Raw genomic sequence first — 18,930 nt, 5'->3', positions numbered from 1 at the left:
TGCAAACTTTAGCGCCTTCTGCTATTTGGCCCGATTAGAGCCGCTATCTTAGTTTAGAGCCCAGGCACGGCTCAATATCTCAAATTTTAGCCCACGCGAGGCCGAATAAGTTACATTCGGCCCACCAAAGCCCAAAGTATCCAATATCAGTGGTGAAGCCCACACACGGCCCACGAAGACGAGTCCAAAATTTTCTAACTTCGGCCCACGGACGGCCCAATATATCAGTAACGGCCCATCTGAGCCCATTTTTCCAAATTTAGGCCGAATGAGCCCATTTTTTCAAATTTAAGCCCACCAGTACCCATTTCTAAAATTTTGGATCTAAGACGGCCCAGTGTGTCAGTGCCGGCCCACTAGAGCCCAATTTACCAATTTTGGCCCACATACGGCCCAGTATCAGTTAGAGCCCACCACAGCCAATTCTCGAATTTAGGCCCACTAACGGCCATGGCAACAGTTACGGCCCACCGGAGTCCAATGTTTCATATTTCGGCCCATGATTTTATTCCCCAGACAGAAGTGCATGAGGAACTGAGAGCTCGCCAGGCCTATGAAGCCCATATATCGACAGTGACGCCCGAGTGTTAAGGCCCATAAGATAGAAATACAGCCCAAATCTTACTATAGTTGTGATTTTGCTTGAAGTAAATGATTTCAGTAAAATTAATCTAACGATGTGTGCATCCTCGGTTTGTCTGACAAACACATAAGTTGCGAGCTGCAATATCGTTAACCACGTCAAAAGTCCGGTTAATACAATCTCATAAACCTACCGATACAAAAAGAAAGATTGGCACGATGAAGCCAAATGAAAGTGACGGATGTTATTGTCGGAGCGGCACCATGCCCAGAGCCACCCGTTCGTTGTCGTTCGTTCTGAGATTGTATTTCTTCGCTGCATACATCAGCAATATTTTGTGAAAAGTGCATCCAAACATCCGTAACATATGTGAATATTCGATAGCCATTTGCAAACCCAGTGTGTTCATATAAGGCAATGCTTCATGCTTGTTGAGAGAAGGCAGAAAAATATGAGAAAAATATAGTAGGTTGCCCGGCTTGCACATCAGAACCTAGATTAGGTGGTTCTAACTGTGGGCGTGACCAGCCATTTACATGAGTTGTAAAAGTTTTGTAAGATAAGGAAAAACATAAGCAACGATGAACTATTAAAAGAAACAAACAACAGTAAAGAACTACATCCTGAAGATTAATGCTTGAGTGCAGCAAGGGGTGTTCTCCTATCTTTTGATTAGGAAAGCATCTTGATTTACAATTCATCTTTTATTAACACGGCTATTTCTTTTGATTTGTATATGCATAACCTGGGCCCCAAACTCCACTTCGATTCCTTTATCATAGCTATTAAAACTTTGTGTATCATCGTAAGCTAAGAAAGTAAGAATTCAACAAGTTAAAGTGCAAGTTTTCAATGGTTGTAGGAACCTTAGGACCTAAAGTAGTCGTCACCTTTATTTTATGTCATTTAAAACAGTATGAAAATCATTTGATAATTTGGTGACTGCCATCAACCTGAAGAGGTTTGAAATAAGCCCATCCCACACCTCGAATCATAACAGGTTTTTACTAAATTGTGTCATCTCACGACATATCAAAATCATTTGATTTTTTGAATTATTCCATCTTTTAAGCCTCTTTAAACAGGTGGTTCACAAATGAATGCTGGATTCAGCAATATGAATCTGCCCACACCACTTTGGAGAGGGATCGGACAACGGAGCAAAGTACATCAAGCTGGACTAGAACTGAAGTTTTTAGCATACATGTTTTCTGTTTACAGAGCACAAGTTATTTTAAATACTTCATGTTTAACAGCCTGGACTAGCACAGTAGAAAGTAAACTAGTGCAAGGACAGGAATATCAGCTTCAACAAACTCACCTAACAACTCATTTACCTCGTCCAGATTATTGATTACAGCTTATCTGCAATACAGGATTAAAGGAATGACGATCAGTTGAATCTTTGATAAGAGTTTTTTTTTTCTTTTTTGCCTTGTTCTAAGTGTCATACAGTGAAGAAGTTCTCCTTTTCCATTGTGTAGAAATAAATACTCTTTAAACAGGCAAAATTCACAATCGGATGCTTGATTTTGCAATACGTGTCAGCAGATATCATCCATTTGGAAGTGTTCAACAACTCAGCAAAGTTTACGTCAAATTGAACATAAAAGTGAAGTTGATTCCTGTTATTGGGTAGAAGTTATTTTACAGTGAACCAGGATAGTAGAAAATAAACTAGATGCAAGGAGAGGAATATCACTAAATATTACCTTCAAGAATGGTCATCTCACACCTTGTTCACCTTCTCGGTTTGTTCAGAGAATTGCATGATGGAAGCAATTCATCCTTTTTCCAACACAGTGCAAGACAATGTTACTTACAACTGAGCCCAAGCAGGCATCCACCACAATAATACTGCTATGTAGTTCATATCCCATGTTAAATAGACAATGTTTCACCTCACAAGGACAAGAATACAATACGCTTCTCAGATACTATGGCAGTACAAGCAAATATGATATAACATAGTATTTCTTAAGAAATATGAACAGTTCATGGTAATCTCAAATTAAAAAAATAAAAAAGAGCATGTTTCAGACTTCCATTTTTGTGCGAGTAAGTTCACTAAAAATAACCACATGTTCATGATATGCATAATGCACTACATCACTAACTTTTCTTAGCTACCAGGACGTATCAGCTAATGAAGAATATGTTGTAAAACTGTAGTATATCAAATATCCATCCTATACCAAGTTAAAAATTAGGAAAGAAATATTAATTTAGGATTCATCACGACAGATTAACTCGTCCAGTACCATATGGCCCCTAAGAACATGTCTTAACAGTTGTTAAGTTCATGTAGGAGCAATAATAACTCAGAGGGCGTATAAAAATATTTGTAAGTTATAAAAAGAGCTCAAACTTATACCTGTGTTAATTGAGCTTTAACTTATATATCGTGATAGTTTGTCAGCCTTAGAAATGCTACCGATGCTAGTGTATTAAATAAAAAAAAATCTGCAAGGAAATATTTATAGCTGAGCAACATTCTACCTTCCATATGAAACCATGGCTTTATATCCATTATGCACTGAGAGCATGAAGAATTGAGTGTTAAAAAATTCACCTGTTTAAAGCTGCACGCATGGAGACCCAAAACCAGTTTGGGTTCATGCCTGGGAGGTCGACCATGGAGGCGATTTTCTTAGTACGACAGTTGATGGGGAGTTATAGAGAGGAGAAGAAGGACTTACACATGGTCTTTATTGACCTAGAGAAGGCGTATGATAAAGTACCGAGAGACGTCATGTGGTGGGACTTGGAAAAACACAAAGTCCCAACTAAGTATATTACCCTCATCAAGGATATATACAAGGATGTGATGACTTGTGTTCGAACATGTGATGGCGATACCAGTGACTTTCCGATTAAAATAGGACTACATCAGGGGTCAGCATTGAGCCTTTATCTATTTGCTTTGGTGATGGATGAGGTCACAGGGGACAAACAGGGTGATATCCCTTGGTGTATGCTCTTTGCTGATGATGTGGTGCTAGTTGACGAGAGTAGGGCAGGGGTTAATATGAAGTTAGAGCTGTGGAGACACACGTTAGAGTCGAGGGGGTTCAGACTGAGTAGGACCAAAACCGAGTATATGATGTGCGACTTTAGCCCGAATAGGCATGAGGATGGGGACGTTAGCCTTGAAAGTCAAGTGGTGGCCAAGAAGGATACTTTTCGGTATCTAGGATCAATGCTTCAGAAAGATGGAGACATTGATAAAGATGTTAGGCATAGAATTTCAGCCGGTTGGTTGAAGTGGCGGCAGGCTTCTGGCGTCCTCTGTGATAAGAAGGTGCCACAGAGGCTAAAAGTTAAGCTCTATAGGACGGCGATTCGTCCGGCAATGCTATACGGTGCTGAATGTTGGCCTACAAAAAAGCGACATGTCCAGCAACTGAGTGTAGCAGAGATGTGTATGCTACGTTGGTTCTGCGGGCATATAAGAAGGGATAGAGTCCGGAACGAAGAGATTCGAAATAGGGTCGGGGTGGCACCTATCGAGGAGAAGTTGATTCAACATTGGTTGAGATGGTTTGGACATGTACAACGGAGGCCTCCCGAGGCGCCGGTGCGTAGTGAAGTTTTAAAGCGGGGCGATAATGTAAAGAGAGATAGAGGTAGACCTAGACTAAATTGGGACGAGACGGTTAAGAGAGACCTTAAGGAGTGGAATATCGCTAAGGAATTAGCTATGAATAGGAGCGCTTGGAGATTAGCAATTAACGTACCTGAACCGTGACCTTTTTTACTTTTTGTTTAACCCCTAACTCTTCCTTTGTCTTGTGCCCTTTTTGTGTTTCTTATTCTTGTTTTCTGTAGGTTTCATCTCTAGCCTACCCCAACTTGCTTGGGATAAAAGGCTAAGTTGTTGGTGTTGTTGTAAAGCTGCACACAAAATAATGCGGTCATTTCCTGTTCTTAAAACATGAAAGGACATCCAAATTCATATCACAAAACTATGTTCATCCAGCCCTAGGCCTCACCCCACTCACTATCACTTGATTCAGTGTGCAAATCTCCAAAAACACATATTTGTCGTCCTTGTCCTACCTATATCATGATAGGATTCTGGAGTATAAATGGATCGTAGGTAGATAAATTCCAAGCATAAAAGTTTACAAATTATTTACGTTTGCTTTTAAAGTTTTGGCCAGTTTCAGACTTCAGATGTTACTAATTTTGGTCTATACTAGGCATGATACTAGCTGGTCATGTGAGGATAGATAGCATATTATTTTCTAGTGCTACGGTAATATCAAAGAAATGTTGGTTAGTTCTCTAAAATTATTTTCATGGTGTCGTTCAACATTGTGCACAGTTTCACTTAGCATTAGATATTTAGAACAGTGACACACATACACTACGTCCTATACACAGTAAAATTCATCATAGTTTCCTGCTCCGAGTAAATAATTCAACCACAGCAAAGTATGGAAATACTAGCAGTTAAAAATGCAATCAAGCAAAAAAACTCTAAAATTGCAACCTGTCATAGTGCTAAACTACAATCAGAGAGAACTGCCTCGAATTCTACTTCATGCTACATCGATGTACTCAGTCATTTCCATCACCACTTTATGTCTCCAGGTTACCAATATTTGCACAAACAGTAGAATGCATCCAGGATGATTAATATGTTACCTGTAGCGGAAGCGACAATAAAGAATATAAGATATCCACACAGCCTACAGTGTTAGAATAGCAAGGAAACTTTGGGAGAATAATACAAAATGATGTGACATAAAAGCAACGAATGATTGATGTTGTAAATTATGGGCTGCTGGAGTTCAAAATATATGGAAACAATAATAGTGCAAACAGTTGTATGAAGTCATGGCATACAAGAACACTGATGCTTCGTGATTCACTAGCTAGAAAATGGAGCACATCTCACAATCAAAATGCACAATTGTTTGCTCAGCATGATGCAGGACTAGACATCAAACCCTATATATCTGGAGCACATGTAGAAGAAACCAGGTTTGTGCTTGGTGAGTCGAGATCTGGGCAACCCGTGCGTGAATAAAGGTGGCGGTGTAAGCAACAAACGCACAGCCAATTATCCCGCAATTTTGGAGGAAGGGCGTGTGACGAGACGTGACACGGTGGAGCTAATAGTAAATCCTCTGCTCCATTGTATCGTAAACGACGAAATCCGCCCCCAACGGAACCCGAGATCATCGGAGCTCGTAATCCATAGATCGAGACCCCAGAGCAGCTAAATGAAATCGAAGCCGAAACCCTAAAGCCGTGGCGTAAATCTGGGGCACGCAAACGTGGTCGGCCTGGAAGGAGTGAGGGAAGATGGGAGGCAGCAGCTCCGTACCTGCTCTTCTCCGCGAAAGCCGGCGGCACCGCAGCCGCGAGAGGGCGTGAAGGAGCATCGGGGTTCCGCTCCGCCACCAAATCGAAGGTCGAAGGGAGTATTTTGGGTGGATTCGACGAGGAGGGGTTAGGGCTGGTGCGGCTCGTGGTCGGGGATTGGGGGAGGAGAGGGAGGCCGGGGCGGCGGGGGCGGCCATTTTGAAACTTGCGATGGGTCAGCGTAGGTGGGCCATCCCGTTGGGCCTATCAGTGGGTGGGTGAGCTCGAAGGGCCCAAACGAGGTTCGACTAGAGAGGCATGGTGTGACATGATTCTTCTCGCGGTTCTTCTTGTCTAAGAAAAAAAAATTGATGGACGACGGCGATGATGATAAATCCATGTTACTGATTACCCCTTGTTTAACGGTTCATAGCAGCTAGGCCAGAAACCGCCTTCAGATGTTTCAGGGTGACGATGCATACTGGGACATCTACTGTCACTACTTTAAAACGAGCCCTTAATTCGATCCAGACGTGCAATATTCGAATCAATCGGTCAAGGTGTAATTATACAAATTTAAAAAAATTTGTATGTTAGAAGGCTTAGTAGACACTACATATTTTAGTTTCAATCCAGCAAAAATGAACAAGTCGCCAACATTGGAAGGAGAGTATTTTTTTAAACGAAAACTGTAGAGGCATTTTGCAGTCATCCATGATTTGCGTCTTTTGAGAAAGGACTTCCGAAGCGCACTCTCGATTCTCGAAGTCGAGACTTGAACAAGCCGCCAGGCTGAACATTTCAGCCGCAACGGAGCGCAGAGCCAGCGAGCCGATGCACGGGAATGGACTTCATCCTCAATCTCCCCTCCTCGCCCTTCGCAGCCGGCTTCCCCTTCCACCGGCGACTCATCGGTGCGCTCCTCCCCCTTGCTCCCCGTTGCTTGCGGCTGCAGAGATTTGCGTCAACAGCCTCTCGCGGTGGCGCTCCTGGGCTCGCCGGCAATGCATTGCCCCCGTTCTCGGCCCGGCGCATCTCAATCGCCTCTTCATCTCCATCGTTCTTCAGAAGGGTATTAACTAATTTTTCATTATTATTTCTGGCATTGCTCTGGGGTCTTCGCTTGCTTGCTGGGGGTGCTGTGCTTCTTCCGAGTAGAATGTTAGATACTCTTTGCAATCTATCCACAAATGGTTTGTGGATAACTCGATATGCTATAGTGTCAGTTTATGAAAAACCGCTAGTTCAATTGGCAAAAGTAGACACGTGTGCTATGTACGTCAGTGTAATGTCAGGTTAAACTTTTGAAACAAGATGGGGGAATTTAGTGTAGCCATCCTAATTCCCAATGAAACTTCAGTTAGGGAGAGTAGGAACCTTGATAAGCTTTATAATTCATCTTAGAAGCTGGATGTAAGTACAACTCTCATCAGCCTCACTGAACATACCTTCAGCAGGGCAGCAAGAGAACAAGATCAGAGGATCCAAAAGTAATTGAAAATGAGGCAGAATGCATTGTCAGCCGCAGCCCAACTTCTTCGAGGCGATTCAAGTGGAGCAAAGACAGGACCAAGTTCCTCACCGATTACTTGATGCAACAGGCTTCAGATACCAAGGGAAAAGAAGCATTGTTCAGGGAGGATACCCTGCGAGAAGCTGCAGAGGCTGTTACTCAGCGGTTTCGGCGCGAGTGCGGTGTTGCTGATGTACAGAGGAGGTTGACGGCTCTGGGGGAGAAATGGCAAAGGATACAGAAGATGAAGGCCCTTGGTTCTGTTTCATGGGATCATGCCACTAGGACGATAAGCATGCGAGAAGAGGATTACCAGCAGTATGCCATGGTAATGGAAAGATATCCCCTTTTAGTTTGAGATTTGAAAGTCTAAGTTATCTTAGACCTTATTTAAGAAACTTTTTATGGCCCTTGCAGTGCATGCCACCATTAAATGTCATGGCTGAGCTTGTTTGTTTTCTTTGCAATGAAGGATCACCCGAAGGATTCAGGGATGCTGAACAGGCCTATTGAGGATTATGATGAGCTTTCCTTCATCTTCAGCGATGAATATGGTCCATCAGCAGATGGAATTCAGTTGAGAAAGATCCAGAATACCCACTCTGACGATAGTAAGATATCTGAAGATCCCGTGGAGCAGAAGATAGCTTGTGAGGACATCCGCTACTTAGTTCTTAAGATTGGGGAGTTAATAGATGCCATAAAAAGCTTAAAGCCCAGAGACTTTGCTGACGACTTGTGGAAAGCGGTTACAGCTTGCGGTTACAACGACAGGATGTCAATCACTGCGTTTGAGTATTTTCTGAAGAACGAGGTTGAAGGGAAGATTTTCCTTGTGCGTAGCCCGGATCTTCGCAAGGAATGGTTAGCTAAGTTCTTCTCTAGTCTTCTGTGACCATTCTTGATCTTTTCTATCCAGCAGTTTACTTCTGTATCTGTATGAACAGAAACCTTAGTGTAGAAGAACAATGGTAATAAAATGAGATAAGATGATCTGATTTTTACTTCTTCCGATTCTACGAAGCTGAAACGTAAATTATTACAGACATTCATTGACTGCGAGAAGCAGTTCTAAGACTAATCTAGTACAATCACAATAAACTGCACACAATCATGCACAACTGAAAGCCTACACACCACTTGACAAGGTTGATACAATTGCTACAGATCAAAACCTAACCCTGCACAACTACAAGCCTACCATACACACCATATGTAACGAAGTTGCTACATATCACAACCTAACCTCTACTTGTCATTCAGCAAAGAATCAACATCCGGAGTCACAATGACATGCCGATTCTCAATCTCCCCAAGTAAGCAACAATGTTTTTCTCGAGTGTTCAGAGCTACTACATGTTGTGGCATCCTACTCTCTGCTCCTGGATTCACCTGCAGAGGAAGAAATTAAGCATAACCTACATGTGACATCTTGCTAAGCTCTAAACAAAAAGGGAGAAAGTTGTGGACTAACATCAAACAAGACGTCCCCTAACTTCATTTTGACCTTGCCGCTTTTGTATACCAGCATTTTGCCCAAATAACCCTGAGGCAGCTGCTGAAGGTTGGATCCTTCCTTCACCTCCTTGCCAGTGGCTTTTCCTTTCGTTTCAACTATATTGGATGACCTTCTGGGCAAAGGAAGAGATTTTGGGAGCTGGAAGAGGAATATTCTTTCTTTGCTATCTTGTTCTTCCTGCTACAGATTGCAAGTGAAGCATGTCAGTGTTCAGAAACTATGAATACAATTTCACAGGGCTCAGAGATCCATACGAGCAAATGAAGCTCCTCTGCTGGACATGTTGAAGCTTCGCATTCAATTGAACTTGGCTGAGTCTCCTGCAACTCAACATTGTCATTATCGTTGTCGTCATCGTCGTCGTCGTCATCTCCGCTCTCTTCGCTATCAAACTTTCCTGTGAAGGATTGAATATTCCCATGAAAAATCTTGGAAAATATTGTTCAGAAGAATGGAAGTCATGAATCATCACATGCACCTGAATTAATAGCAACGGGAAAGGATCTGGGGATTTGGAGTGGCTTCTTTTGACATAGAAACATACAACAAAAGGTTCATAAGACAAGTCAATAAGTCTGTCAAGAAACTGGGATGTTTTCTAATACAGCAAGGTTGAAACCATGAAGTTCTTGCCTTCTTGGGGCACTTACTGATTGATTTTGCTTGTGCACTCCTGATTGCGCTGGCAACAAGCTGACAAGATCTGCAGAAGGTGGTGTCGAGGGGGGTTTCTGTGTTGAGCGCTCGTCTACAAATGATATGCTGAGTCTGATTATTTTGAGATTATTGACTAAATCAATGACAGTGCAAACCATGATCTTGTATGTGCATATTTTTTTTCCTGATCTGATTGAAAGGCCTGCCTGTTGCTCCTAAATCTTAAAAATGCCTAACAGTAGAATCTCAGTGCAGGTGTGGCAGTAAATTACCTTTTGTTTTTGGCACAATGTTTACAGGCGCCTGACGAGTCTGAAAAGAACAGATACAAGTTCAGCCATCGAAAGAACATGCAACAATGTATCTGACATCAAGACAGGACAATTGGATAATCAGTTACCCTCAGTATTTTCATCAACTGTTCATCGATTGGTTTTGGTTCTTCCTGTTGTGGCCTGAAAGAGAAGAATGTGTTGCGGTAACGGTCACTGTAACACAGTTGGCGAAAATACCTTAAAGACACCGCTGACACCTAAAGACAAGGAAAAATTACGTTTCCGTGGTCAATTTCTTTGGCTTCTGCGGTGGCACTTTCGGTTTGAACTTGAGCTTCTGTAGGGATTAAGACAAGGAAATGGCAAAAGGACGTTAACACACTAACCTTCTTCTTGATAATTCGCTGAACCATTGCGAGCAGAAATTAAAACTGGTGAACTACCTTCACGGCGCGACGAACTGGGCGACTTCTCTTGGAGCTACCATCTGCATCCATCTTTGTTACTCTGCCATAACGAATAATTAAGAGCATAAGCACTTGCATAGTAATGAGTACTTAACTAGTATAGTACCATCTTTTTCTACCGAACCATGTGGATTTCTGTCTCACTAGCAGTATGAGGAAACCTATCAGTGCTGTCAGATAGATTCCTTCAACCTTAGCATCGCCGGTGGTCGTTTTATAGTCACACCGCCGTACAGTTCCTGCAGGTGTTCGAAGCATCTATGCGCTGCTACATCTATCCCTTCCCCCAAACCATTCTTGTTCCTAATTTAACCTAGCTATATGGTTCGTTAAAGAAACTATGCAAGAAAGCAAGAAACTGAGTAGCAACTAAAGACACACGAGTGCTCCTGGAGGGAGCGAAAGCTAATCTCTCACTCCGCACCCATGAATTCCGATTTGGCTTTGGGGCTGCACAGCTAGCGAGGAAACGAAGAGGAAGCAGGAGGCGAGCGGAGAATTCGCAGGTCGCAAGCTCGTATGAGAGATTGAGAGCGTAATACTAACCCATCCACCCCCAGCTCAGAAGCACACGTACCTGCTAGTTCTACGGCTGCAAGAGCTGGAGCTCCCCCTCCCCGAGAAATGGCTGCCGCTTCACCCGAGCTGCAGTTGAAGGTCTACCGGCTGCTGCTGCTGTTGCTTCGAGGCGTTTGGGAGGGAAAGAAAAAGGACAGGTGGAACGATTCTACAGTGAACTGCCTGTCTGGGGCCCACGCTTCAGTGAGTGGTGTCTCGAGGAACCGGTTCAGCCAGGAAGGCGCGGGGGATTAGGAGGAGGATCCTCTGCGGCGATGGCTGCAGGGAAGAACGATAAAAACGCAGCTGGGTGGGACACGTGTCTTCCCGTGGTGTCGGGTGCTGGTTGGAGATAGTGTGGGCGGCACAGGGGATCGGATGCCCAGCGGAGGGCTCTGCTGCCGCCGGATTTGTGAGTCGGTTAAGTCCGCCGGAGCATCGATGTGAACGGAACGGAACGGAACGCGTTATCTCGTTGGATGTTTGAGAGTGGGCGTGCGCAGCGAGGCCCGGACTGTAGGAGTGTTTGTTTCATCGGTTGCCTTTGTTTATCAGGAGACTGAAGACAGAGAGTGTTGGTGACTTAGGTGTATGAAACCAAATATATCTAGTGATCTACTGCTCCTTACTGCTCCTTCCATTCTAAATCATAGTTCGTTCTGATAAATCTAGATATATAATTTTTATATATAATATATATCTAGATGCATATTAAATCTATATATCTAGATTTGTTAAAATGATCTATAATTTGAAATGGAGGGAGCAGTTGAGTAGTTGGTTGTTTGGGAGATGAGGATCACGCTTTGACTCTAGTACTGGTTGGCTGTTTGAGAGATAGGGATGGCCATAGATGTTTGTTTCTTGGGATACCGAAGGATAGAAAAAACAGAGAGTCTTCCAGTGTATTAGGCACACCCAAATTTTCGTGAAAACTCTGTGCTTTTTATTTTTTCTTAACAAGAGCTCTGTTTTAGTATTATTGTCACGTCAAATCCGACAGCATAGCATAAGGCACTATAATTCCTTTGCTCATGCATGTTGAATTACAAAGCTAAAAGAACAATTCAATCCAAATATTCCGTAGAAGATTAACAAACAAGCGGGCAGCATGCATGCATGAGCCAGGAAAGAAAACTCTGATCAAGTATTAATACTTGGGCAAAACAAATATATGTATTGAACCTTGGTCGAAGATCGAACTAGCTCTAAAATTTAGTGAGTGACGCGTGGTTAAAAATTCATGCATAAATAGTTCGGGCATTAGTAAGTTTTAAACACACATTATTACAGCTCGAGCATGTACGAGGCATGCAAATTCCAATAGGGTGGGGTGTTTGTGTTCTTGTCCCTACTTTCCAGTGTAATTATAATTTTACTCTTATTTTTGTTAACTTTATAATTTTGCTCTTACTATTCACTAGTCAACGTGATTTTGCTCCTAGTCCACGGTCAAAACAAGGGCAAAATCATGTTGAATAGGAGCAAAATTACGTTGACTTATGAATGGTAAGAGCAAAATCATAAAATTAAGAGAAACAAAAATATAATTACGCTTTTACTGTAAAGTAAGGACAAGAACACCAATTTCTCGTTCCAATGCTACGTGCCGTAAGCTGATCATTTTCAGGAAAGAAACGCCACCGTAGAACACCATTGACGAATTCACCAATCCTAGCATGAATACCACATGGCCTTGCAATCATAATTATTACGACCTTTACTTTTACCTAAATATGTATTATATCTTCCCTTTGTAAACATAGTTTACATTAAATGGATGGGTGCAAAAACGGTGCTCTCCCGTACCGAATCACAAACTAATAATCATCGACCAACCAAGCAAATTTTTACGAGAAACAATCCTAACAAAACCTAAACCTTCCTTAAACGGGAGAGCCGCCCAAACGCCGCGAGGTCCTTCCACTGTGGCAGCCTACTCCTGCTCGCCGGCAGGCGGCGAGCCTTCCGCCGTGCCGGACGATACTTTTTCCTCTGGCGGCGGCGGAGCCTGCGCCTGCGGGCCGACGATGTCAATGCCAAAGAGACGCACCCTGCCGGCCGCGGCCGGCGCAGGCGGCGGCGGCGGCGCTTCCGTCGTTGCAGTCGACAGCGCGAGCCTCAGGTCGGCCTCGCTTACGAGACCCCTCTTCTTGTTCTTCCTGTGCACGATCGGCGGGCCGGTGTAGTGCATCCTCATGTGGCCGCCGAGCGCCACCCCCGTGGGGAACACCTTGTGGCACTTCCGGCACTCGTGCGGCGGCTGCGCCCTTCGGCCGCGGCGGAAGGCGGCGAGGAACGCGCCGCCGTCCTCCTGGCCCATCGTGATCGCCGCGGCCGCGGCCTCCGCTTCCTTCTGCCTGGTCTTGTGCCCAGCCGCGTGGCCGCCGAGCCCCTGGTGCGACGAGTACGACTTGCCGCACAGCTTGCAGCTGTACTCCCGCGCTGGCTGCGCGGGCCTTGCGCGCGGCGGCGCGAGAGGATGCCGGACGAGCTGAGATTGCTGCACTGCCGGCGGCAGCACGGCCGGATGGTGGACTGGGCCAGCTTGCTCTGCAGCAGGAGGCGGCGCAGCGTGCTGGTGGACGACGGCCCCAGGGGAAGAAGGGTTGTTGGCTCCTGTCACCACAGTCGCCCCGGGCGGTTCGAACTGCATGGGCTCGGCGCTGGCGCTGCTGCTCTCCTCCCCGGACAGATTGGTTCCTGTGGACACCACGGGCGTCGCCGGCGGACTGGTCATCGCGATGGCCATGGGTATGGGTTCCAAGGGACGCACCGCGACAACGGCGGTGGAGTGGTTGTCCGTCGATTCAGAATTCAGAGAGACCGCGACTGAAGGTTTGCCCCCCGTCCATCCTCGCTTCCCGGTGGCGGCCCAGCCGCCGCTGACCGCCGCCGCCGCCGCCACCTGGCGCCCGTTCCCGTGGACCCTCATGTGGCCGTCCATGGCTTTCGGGCTGTGGAACCTCCTGCCGCAGACGTGGCAGGCGAAGCTCCGCGCCGTCGCCGCAGACGAGGCTGCGCTGGGGCTGCCGTCGTCGCTGATCGTCCGATCAGATTCCCACGACGAAGGCGCGACCCGGCCCGACGCCATGACGACCTCCAGCCAGCTCACGCGGCGGCCGAGCTCGCCCTCGAGACGGCGCTGGAGGCGACAGAGCTCCTCGTCGTCGTCGGTGTCGGTGTCGGAGTCGTCGCGGCCGGGGACGTACTCGCCCTCTTCGAGGGCTTCGCCGCCTTCATCTAGATCCCGCAGCGGGCGGCGGCGGGAGGCAGAGGAGGAGTCGGAGTCCATTGGGATTGGGGACTAGGGTTTTAGTGGCGCTCGAGCAGTAGGGCTTCGGGTGATCGGCGTGATGTGCTGGGCTTCGCTTGTGGGTGGGGCAGTGGGCTTAAATAGCGGGGCGATGGTTGCCCGCGCGCGTCGGGGTGTGGGGTGGGATTGCGCGCCAAGCAAGTCGAGTGGGGGGCGAGGACTCCACCCCACCCGGCCGGGCAGCAACCGCCTGCTTGACTGCGCGTGCGGATTCGGGAAGGAGATCAGGGACGATCTGTTACGCGCTCCGCCGCCTCCGTTTAAACCGATACGCCCAAAGATAGCTGCGCGAGACATCGAGGATTTCGGCGCCAACTGGGGTAGGGAAAATTTGTTTGAAATCTTGCAGATATTTTCTACTCCTAGTATCTAGTGTAGCCTAAGCGGACTGTAGGATCGGCCTCAACCTCGTTGACGGGGGCAGGCAACGGAGTGGGAATCAAGAACACACACAAAGAAAATAAGGCAATTGCCTCGCGTTAGGCTGTTTTCTTAATTAGCTGGCACATAGACAACCATTTCACATCTCCATCTAATCTGGATCCTTCTGTTTCCTTGCCGCGGGATTCAAATTTTGGTATTTGCTATATATTGCTGGGCCATGACGTTTGAAACCGTTGTTACTGTGCTTTCACACACTGACTCGTGATTATATTGAAAAGGTGAATCACGAATTCACGATTCGTTACTGGCTACCCTTCTAAACTTGTACGTTTCCAGATATGAACTGGTCCGGGATATATATGCTAGCCGCCGCCACTCTCATTTTTTTTCTCTAAAAAACGTCATTTTTTTTTGTTTTTCTTGGAAAGAAGAACAGACTTCTCGTAGATATACTCTCTCCAGCAGAAAAATCAACGTCTTGCTCGGCCACTTGCGTCTAATCAGTTGACGCTCTGATGGTCGATCAATTGTTTCCATTAAAAAAATCCGCTTAAGTTGCAGTTAATTCTCAGATGCAAACTCGCTCACAAGTCGTCTTCTACCTGCCAGGCATCCTTACAGTCTTCCATTGCCTAAAGGTTATGCACCAACTTTTTTTGAAAGAAAAAGAAAAAAAATCCATATTACATGGTCCAATACAATTTTGCCAGGCCACACTTGTGACACACCGCGTGCTTGGAGAGGTGATGAAAAGGTCCGCCGCGCCCCATATATGTTCTCGCAATGTACCTCATCCAGCCCAGTATAAACATGTACGGCCCAGATCAGCCCAAGTCAACGGTGTTGTGTCCATCTTTCTTTTTCTGGCCCAGGAGGTGCTGGGTCACTCCAATCTTTAAATGGCTAGGCCCAGTCACAGCACCGTCCGTGTCTCTCTCGCTCGATAGAATCCATGGGTGGAATCCGGTGCAAGTAGCAAGCCCATCTTCGTCCACATCCCCACATGCAACATTAAAAAGCAGAAAGCTCTCCTGTTGGGCGACAAACTAACCTACTAAATCGTGCACATGCATGCATGCACGACCAGGCGCCGTCAAGGGTCGGCCACATCACATCCATCCACCGGAACCACCTGCGCTGTCACGACTCGCACAAGGCAAGAATGAATGGAACACCGACCCGTCCTCGCCTCGTCTCGTGCTGTCGTGCGTACATGCATGTACTACTCGTCTTTGATCGGGCCACACCGGCCGCGCCACGGCGAGGGGGGGAGACTTGTAGACAGGAGGCTGGCAGCTGGCTACTTGAGCTAGTAGTAGCAGCTATACTGGCACCGGTGACACGTCCACAGCATGATCGGAAACAGCGACGCGACGGCGGAGGCGGCCCGGCGAGCACTCACCAAGCTTAATCACCAGGATCGGATCGATCGGTAGCCCGGTCCCTCACGCAAACCCTGCTGGTGGGAGCACCAGATCGTCAGTCGAGCTCACACCAGCCACCAGTCCAATACCACTCGTGCTCGTGGACGCACAGGCCGGCCTGGACGCGCACAAGAAGACGAGACGGCGAGGAATATTCCGCTGTTGTCCATGGAGGTTGGAGTTGGAGGCAGCGCAGCGGGCCGGTCAACCCTCCTCCTCCCCTGCCGGTGCTCCAGCAGGAGGGACTGGGAGGGCGCCCCAGGAGGCAGGAGGCCGTAGCGAGAGCGCGAGACAGCGTGGTGTCAACGTGCACTCCGAGGCGGTGCGCGCCCGCTCTCTCGCTCGCATTTAGTACTCGCTGCAGCAGGCACGCGCGCGCGCGCACATTGACGCAGGGCACGACACATTCACTCCTCATCATGCATATTCACTCGGGCCCCGGTCGCCATTCTGCTCCAAATTCTAAGGACTTGTCACTTCCAGTCACCCTGCAGCACGCAGTACGTCGCCCTACGATGCCACTTGCCGTCGCTGCTGCACCTGCAGCGGCGTATTTACGCGGCCATCGACCGGCACACAGCGGCGCAGCCTGCCGCCGCTGCTTGGCATTCATCTCTCGCTTCTGCTCGCACGCCGCACGCCGATGAGCTCGACCGACCGGGTGAATGAATGAATGGACGAAGAGGAGCTCGAGTGAACGAGAGGACGGTCTGGGAAGGGAAGGCGGGCCGGGGCTTTCGGGGCCTAGCAGCGGGGGAATGCCATGCCACCACGGGAGCTGCAAGTACGGGGCGCGCGGCGCAGGCATGCTGACATGCTGTATGGCATGGGGTCGGAGACGGGCGGGCGATGGGACGGCTCGCCTCTACATGCCGCGCATTCACTCCGATCTCCACTCCCAAGGGGAGCTGCTGCTGCTGCGCCGAGGACGACGACGACGCAGGCCAAGGCGGGCGAGACAGACTAGTAGCAGCAGCGGAGTAGGCAGAACCACCGGGGGAGCAATAACTCCGTCGCCATTCTCCGAGAGTGTATCAGTGTATGTGCATCCCCCTCCCCCACCCCACACCCTGCCCCTGCTGCCTTACCCCCGTTTTGTCCCCCTCCTGGCCTGGACCGGCCCGTACGCACGTACTACGCGCGCGCCCACCGTCCATCTGACGCTGGGCCCCCACCGGCCCTGCCTGCTGCCCATTCTCATTCTCTTCCTGATGCTCTCATTCCCTCCCTCCCTCCCTCCATCCTCAAAACATTCAAATCACACGGCCGGCCTTTGTCGTTAGGTCCTGCATGCTCTCCTCTTGATGATCCATCCATTCATTGATTACAACAGCTGCTTCATCCTTACTACTTCTCCACAAATAAAAGCGCGTCGCGTCGTCTCTGCAGTGATCTGTCGTCGACACCCTCGAACGGATCTGTTCGCACGAAGCAAGCGCCAGGAATGGAATTCTTGCCAACCTCATCACGACCCATCCATGGTTCGGCGACGCGCTAAGCCTCCAATGGCACAGCGGCTGGGCCCCGGGCAAACCTGTTGCGTTGGGGCTCGATGCACGCATGGGCACAAGGTGCTCGCAACTACGGAGCGCGCCGCGTGCAGACCAAGCACGGATCCCCAGGATGACGAAGGGAAGGGGTAGCAGTCGCCGCCTGCGGTGCCTGGCTCGGGCGCATTTCCTCCAGCTGACATGCCCCGGCCCCCTTGCCATGCGCGCCCGACGACGTTGACGGGTCAGCCGGCCGGCCGGCCGTCGCCTCTGTAGTCTCAACTAGTGTAGGCCGCAGGCGCGCACCAATCCCATCCGCCGGATCCGCACGAGACGCGGTGGCCGCGCGCAGCCCGCAGGCAAAGGCAAGGCGTACGTGTGTATGGTCGGCGAGGTTTAAGGACGGGTCACCTCGGACGGGACACGCAACCTTTTCGCCCTCGTCCGGCCTCCGCGGCGCGGCACCATCCTCGCTCGCCGCCTTCCCGCTCGCGTCACCCACGCTCTTTCCGCCCCGCGCCCGTTGTTTTCCGCGTCGCCGTACCGCCCGCCCGCGCGCGGCGGCGGGCGCCCGACACGAGCCCCGCGCCCGCGCCGCGCGCGCCAAGACCAGCGCGCTACCTCTCCCCGGGGGCGGGGATCGCCATCGCGGTTTGCCACTGTTGGCAACAACCCGGGGCGTGCGCGCGGCCGCGAGGCGGTTTTGGTTCTGCCTGCAGGTGTTGGTTGGATGGGTCGTCATCAGCGAGCTGATCAAGCAAACACGCCGCCGCAACCAGGGTTCATCGACGCTGTAAACTGAAGCTGAAATCTTGTCCAAGCACATGAGCCACCGCGACGGCGATCATATCTATCGGTGGCTAGATTGCGCCATCATCACATCGATCACCCAGCAGGCAGGCCAGCAACATGCAAGGTACTAGTACCACCACACAGCGGTCGATTAAACCTCATGTGAAAAACCGCCGGCCGGAATTAATGGCCGAGCTAGAAATGGCAGCCAGCCACCTGCCGCGGTCCAGCCCCCTCTGCGGGCAGCACAACCTGTCGACCTGCATAGTCGATGACTCTCTCTCTCCCTCTCTCTCTCCCGCCGCAGCCGGAATTACGAGCTGAGCGGCCGGCCGGCTGCGCGGTTGCAACTTCCCGAGCAGAGCGCGAGCACCAAGCCGTGCTCGATCGACATCTATCTGCTCTGCTGCCATCGCATCGATGGGGGGGTTAAACGAACGAATGAATGAGGGAGTGACTCGAAATTCCCCTAATCATTCGTACGGGCTGCAAGCGGGCTTGTCATGATGAGTGCCCGGTTTGTCGACGCATGAGTTGTGGCCATCACGGTATTGAATGCAATTGGGGGAAGGGAGGGATGAAGGGTCCTGGGGCTGAGTGGGGGGTTGGAAAGGGACGCTGCCTCAATCATGCATTGCA

The 18,930-nt window shown here is 48.7% G+C and overlaps 2 protein-coding genes and 1 long non-coding RNA gene across 9 annotated transcripts; 1 reads left to right on the top strand and 2 right to left on the bottom strand.

Moving 5' to 3' along the window:
* Nucleotides 1-655: 655 nt before the first annotated feature.
* Nucleotides 656-6,070, bottom strand: LOC112892010. Its single transcript, XR_003228643.1, has 4 exons — nt 5,919-6,070; nt 2,296-3,165; nt 1,905-1,948; nt 656-898 (listed from the first exon to the last, which is right to left on the bottom strand). It is a non-coding gene; the product is annotated as an uncharacterized LOC112892010 (long non-coding RNA).
* Nucleotides 6,071-6,656: 586 nt separating this feature from the next.
* LOC112895533 lies at nt 6,657-8,421 on the top strand. 2 transcript variants are annotated; one of them, XM_025963493.1, is made up of 3 exons: nt 6,657-6,968; nt 7,354-7,737; nt 7,882-8,421. In XM_025963493.1, the coding sequence occupies exons 1-3, from the start codon at nt 6,741-6,743 to the stop codon at nt 8,302-8,304; spliced, it is 1,035 nt and encodes a 344-aa protein (XP_025819278.1). In that variant the 5' UTR covers nt 6,657-6,740; the 3' UTR covers nt 8,305-8,421. The 2 variants fall into 2 exon arrangements, with proteins under 2 accessions (XP_025819278.1, XP_025819277.1); XM_025963492.1 differs by having other exon boundaries at nt 7,351-7,737.
* LOC112895535 (DNA-directed RNA polymerase III subunit RPC4-like) lies at nt 8,390-10,997 on the bottom strand. 6 transcript variants are annotated; one of them, XM_025963494.1, is made up of 10 exons: nt 10,905-10,997; nt 10,304-10,367; nt 10,139-10,197; nt 9,986-10,040; nt 9,858-9,897; nt 9,579-9,676; nt 9,407-9,452; nt 9,183-9,325; nt 8,884-9,108; nt 8,390-8,801 (listed from the first exon to the last, which is right to left on the bottom strand). In XM_025963494.1, the coding sequence occupies exons 2-10, from the start codon at nt 10,355-10,357 to the stop codon at nt 8,658-8,660; spliced, it is 864 nt and encodes a 287-aa protein (XP_025819279.1). In that variant the 5' UTR covers nt 10,358-10,367; nt 10,905-10,997; the 3' UTR covers nt 8,390-8,657. The 6 variants fall into 6 exon arrangements, with proteins under 6 accessions (XP_025819279.1, XP_025819280.1, XP_025819281.1 ...); XM_025963495.1 differs by having other exon boundaries at nt 8,884-9,105; XM_025963496.1 differs by having other exon boundaries at nt 9,407-9,449.
* Between the last annotated feature and the right edge of the window lie 7,933 nt (nt 10,998-18,930).

The sequence above is a fragment of the Panicum hallii genome, chromosome 5 (assembly GCF_002211085.1).
Source record: "Panicum hallii strain FIL2 chromosome 5, PHallii_v3.1, whole genome shotgun sequence".
NCBI classification, from domain to species: domain Eukaryota; kingdom Viridiplantae; phylum Streptophyta; class Magnoliopsida; order Poales; family Poaceae; genus Panicum; species Panicum hallii.
The sequence above is the reverse complement of the archived record's forward strand: the minus strand, read 5'-3'. Positions and strand labels throughout refer to the sequence as shown.

Coding starts and splice junctions, on each gene's coding strand:
- LOC112895533 (XM_025963492.1), top strand. CDS start 6,741: ATGGACTTCATCCTCAATCTCCCCTCCTCGCCCTTCGCAGCCGGCTTC. Junction 6,969..7,350: donor CTCCATCGTTCTTCAGAAGG/GTATTAACTAAT, acceptor ACATACCTTCAG/CAGGGCAGCAAGAGAACAAG. Junction 7,738..7,881: donor ATTACCAGCAGTATGCCATG/GTAATGGAAAGA, acceptor TTTGCAATGAAG/GATCACCCGAAGGATTCAGG.
- LOC112895535 (XM_025963494.1), bottom strand. CDS start 10,357: ATGGATGCAGATGGTAGCTCCAAGAGAAGTCGCCCAGTTCGTCGCGCC. Junction 9,898..9,985: donor AGTTGATGAAAATACTGAGG/GTAACTGATTAT, acceptor TGTTCTTTTCAG/ACTCGTCAGGCGCCTGTAAA. Junction 9,326..9,406: donor TCCCGTTGCTATTAATTCAG/GTGCATGTGATG, acceptor AATCCTTCACAG/GAAAGTTTGATAGCGAAGAG.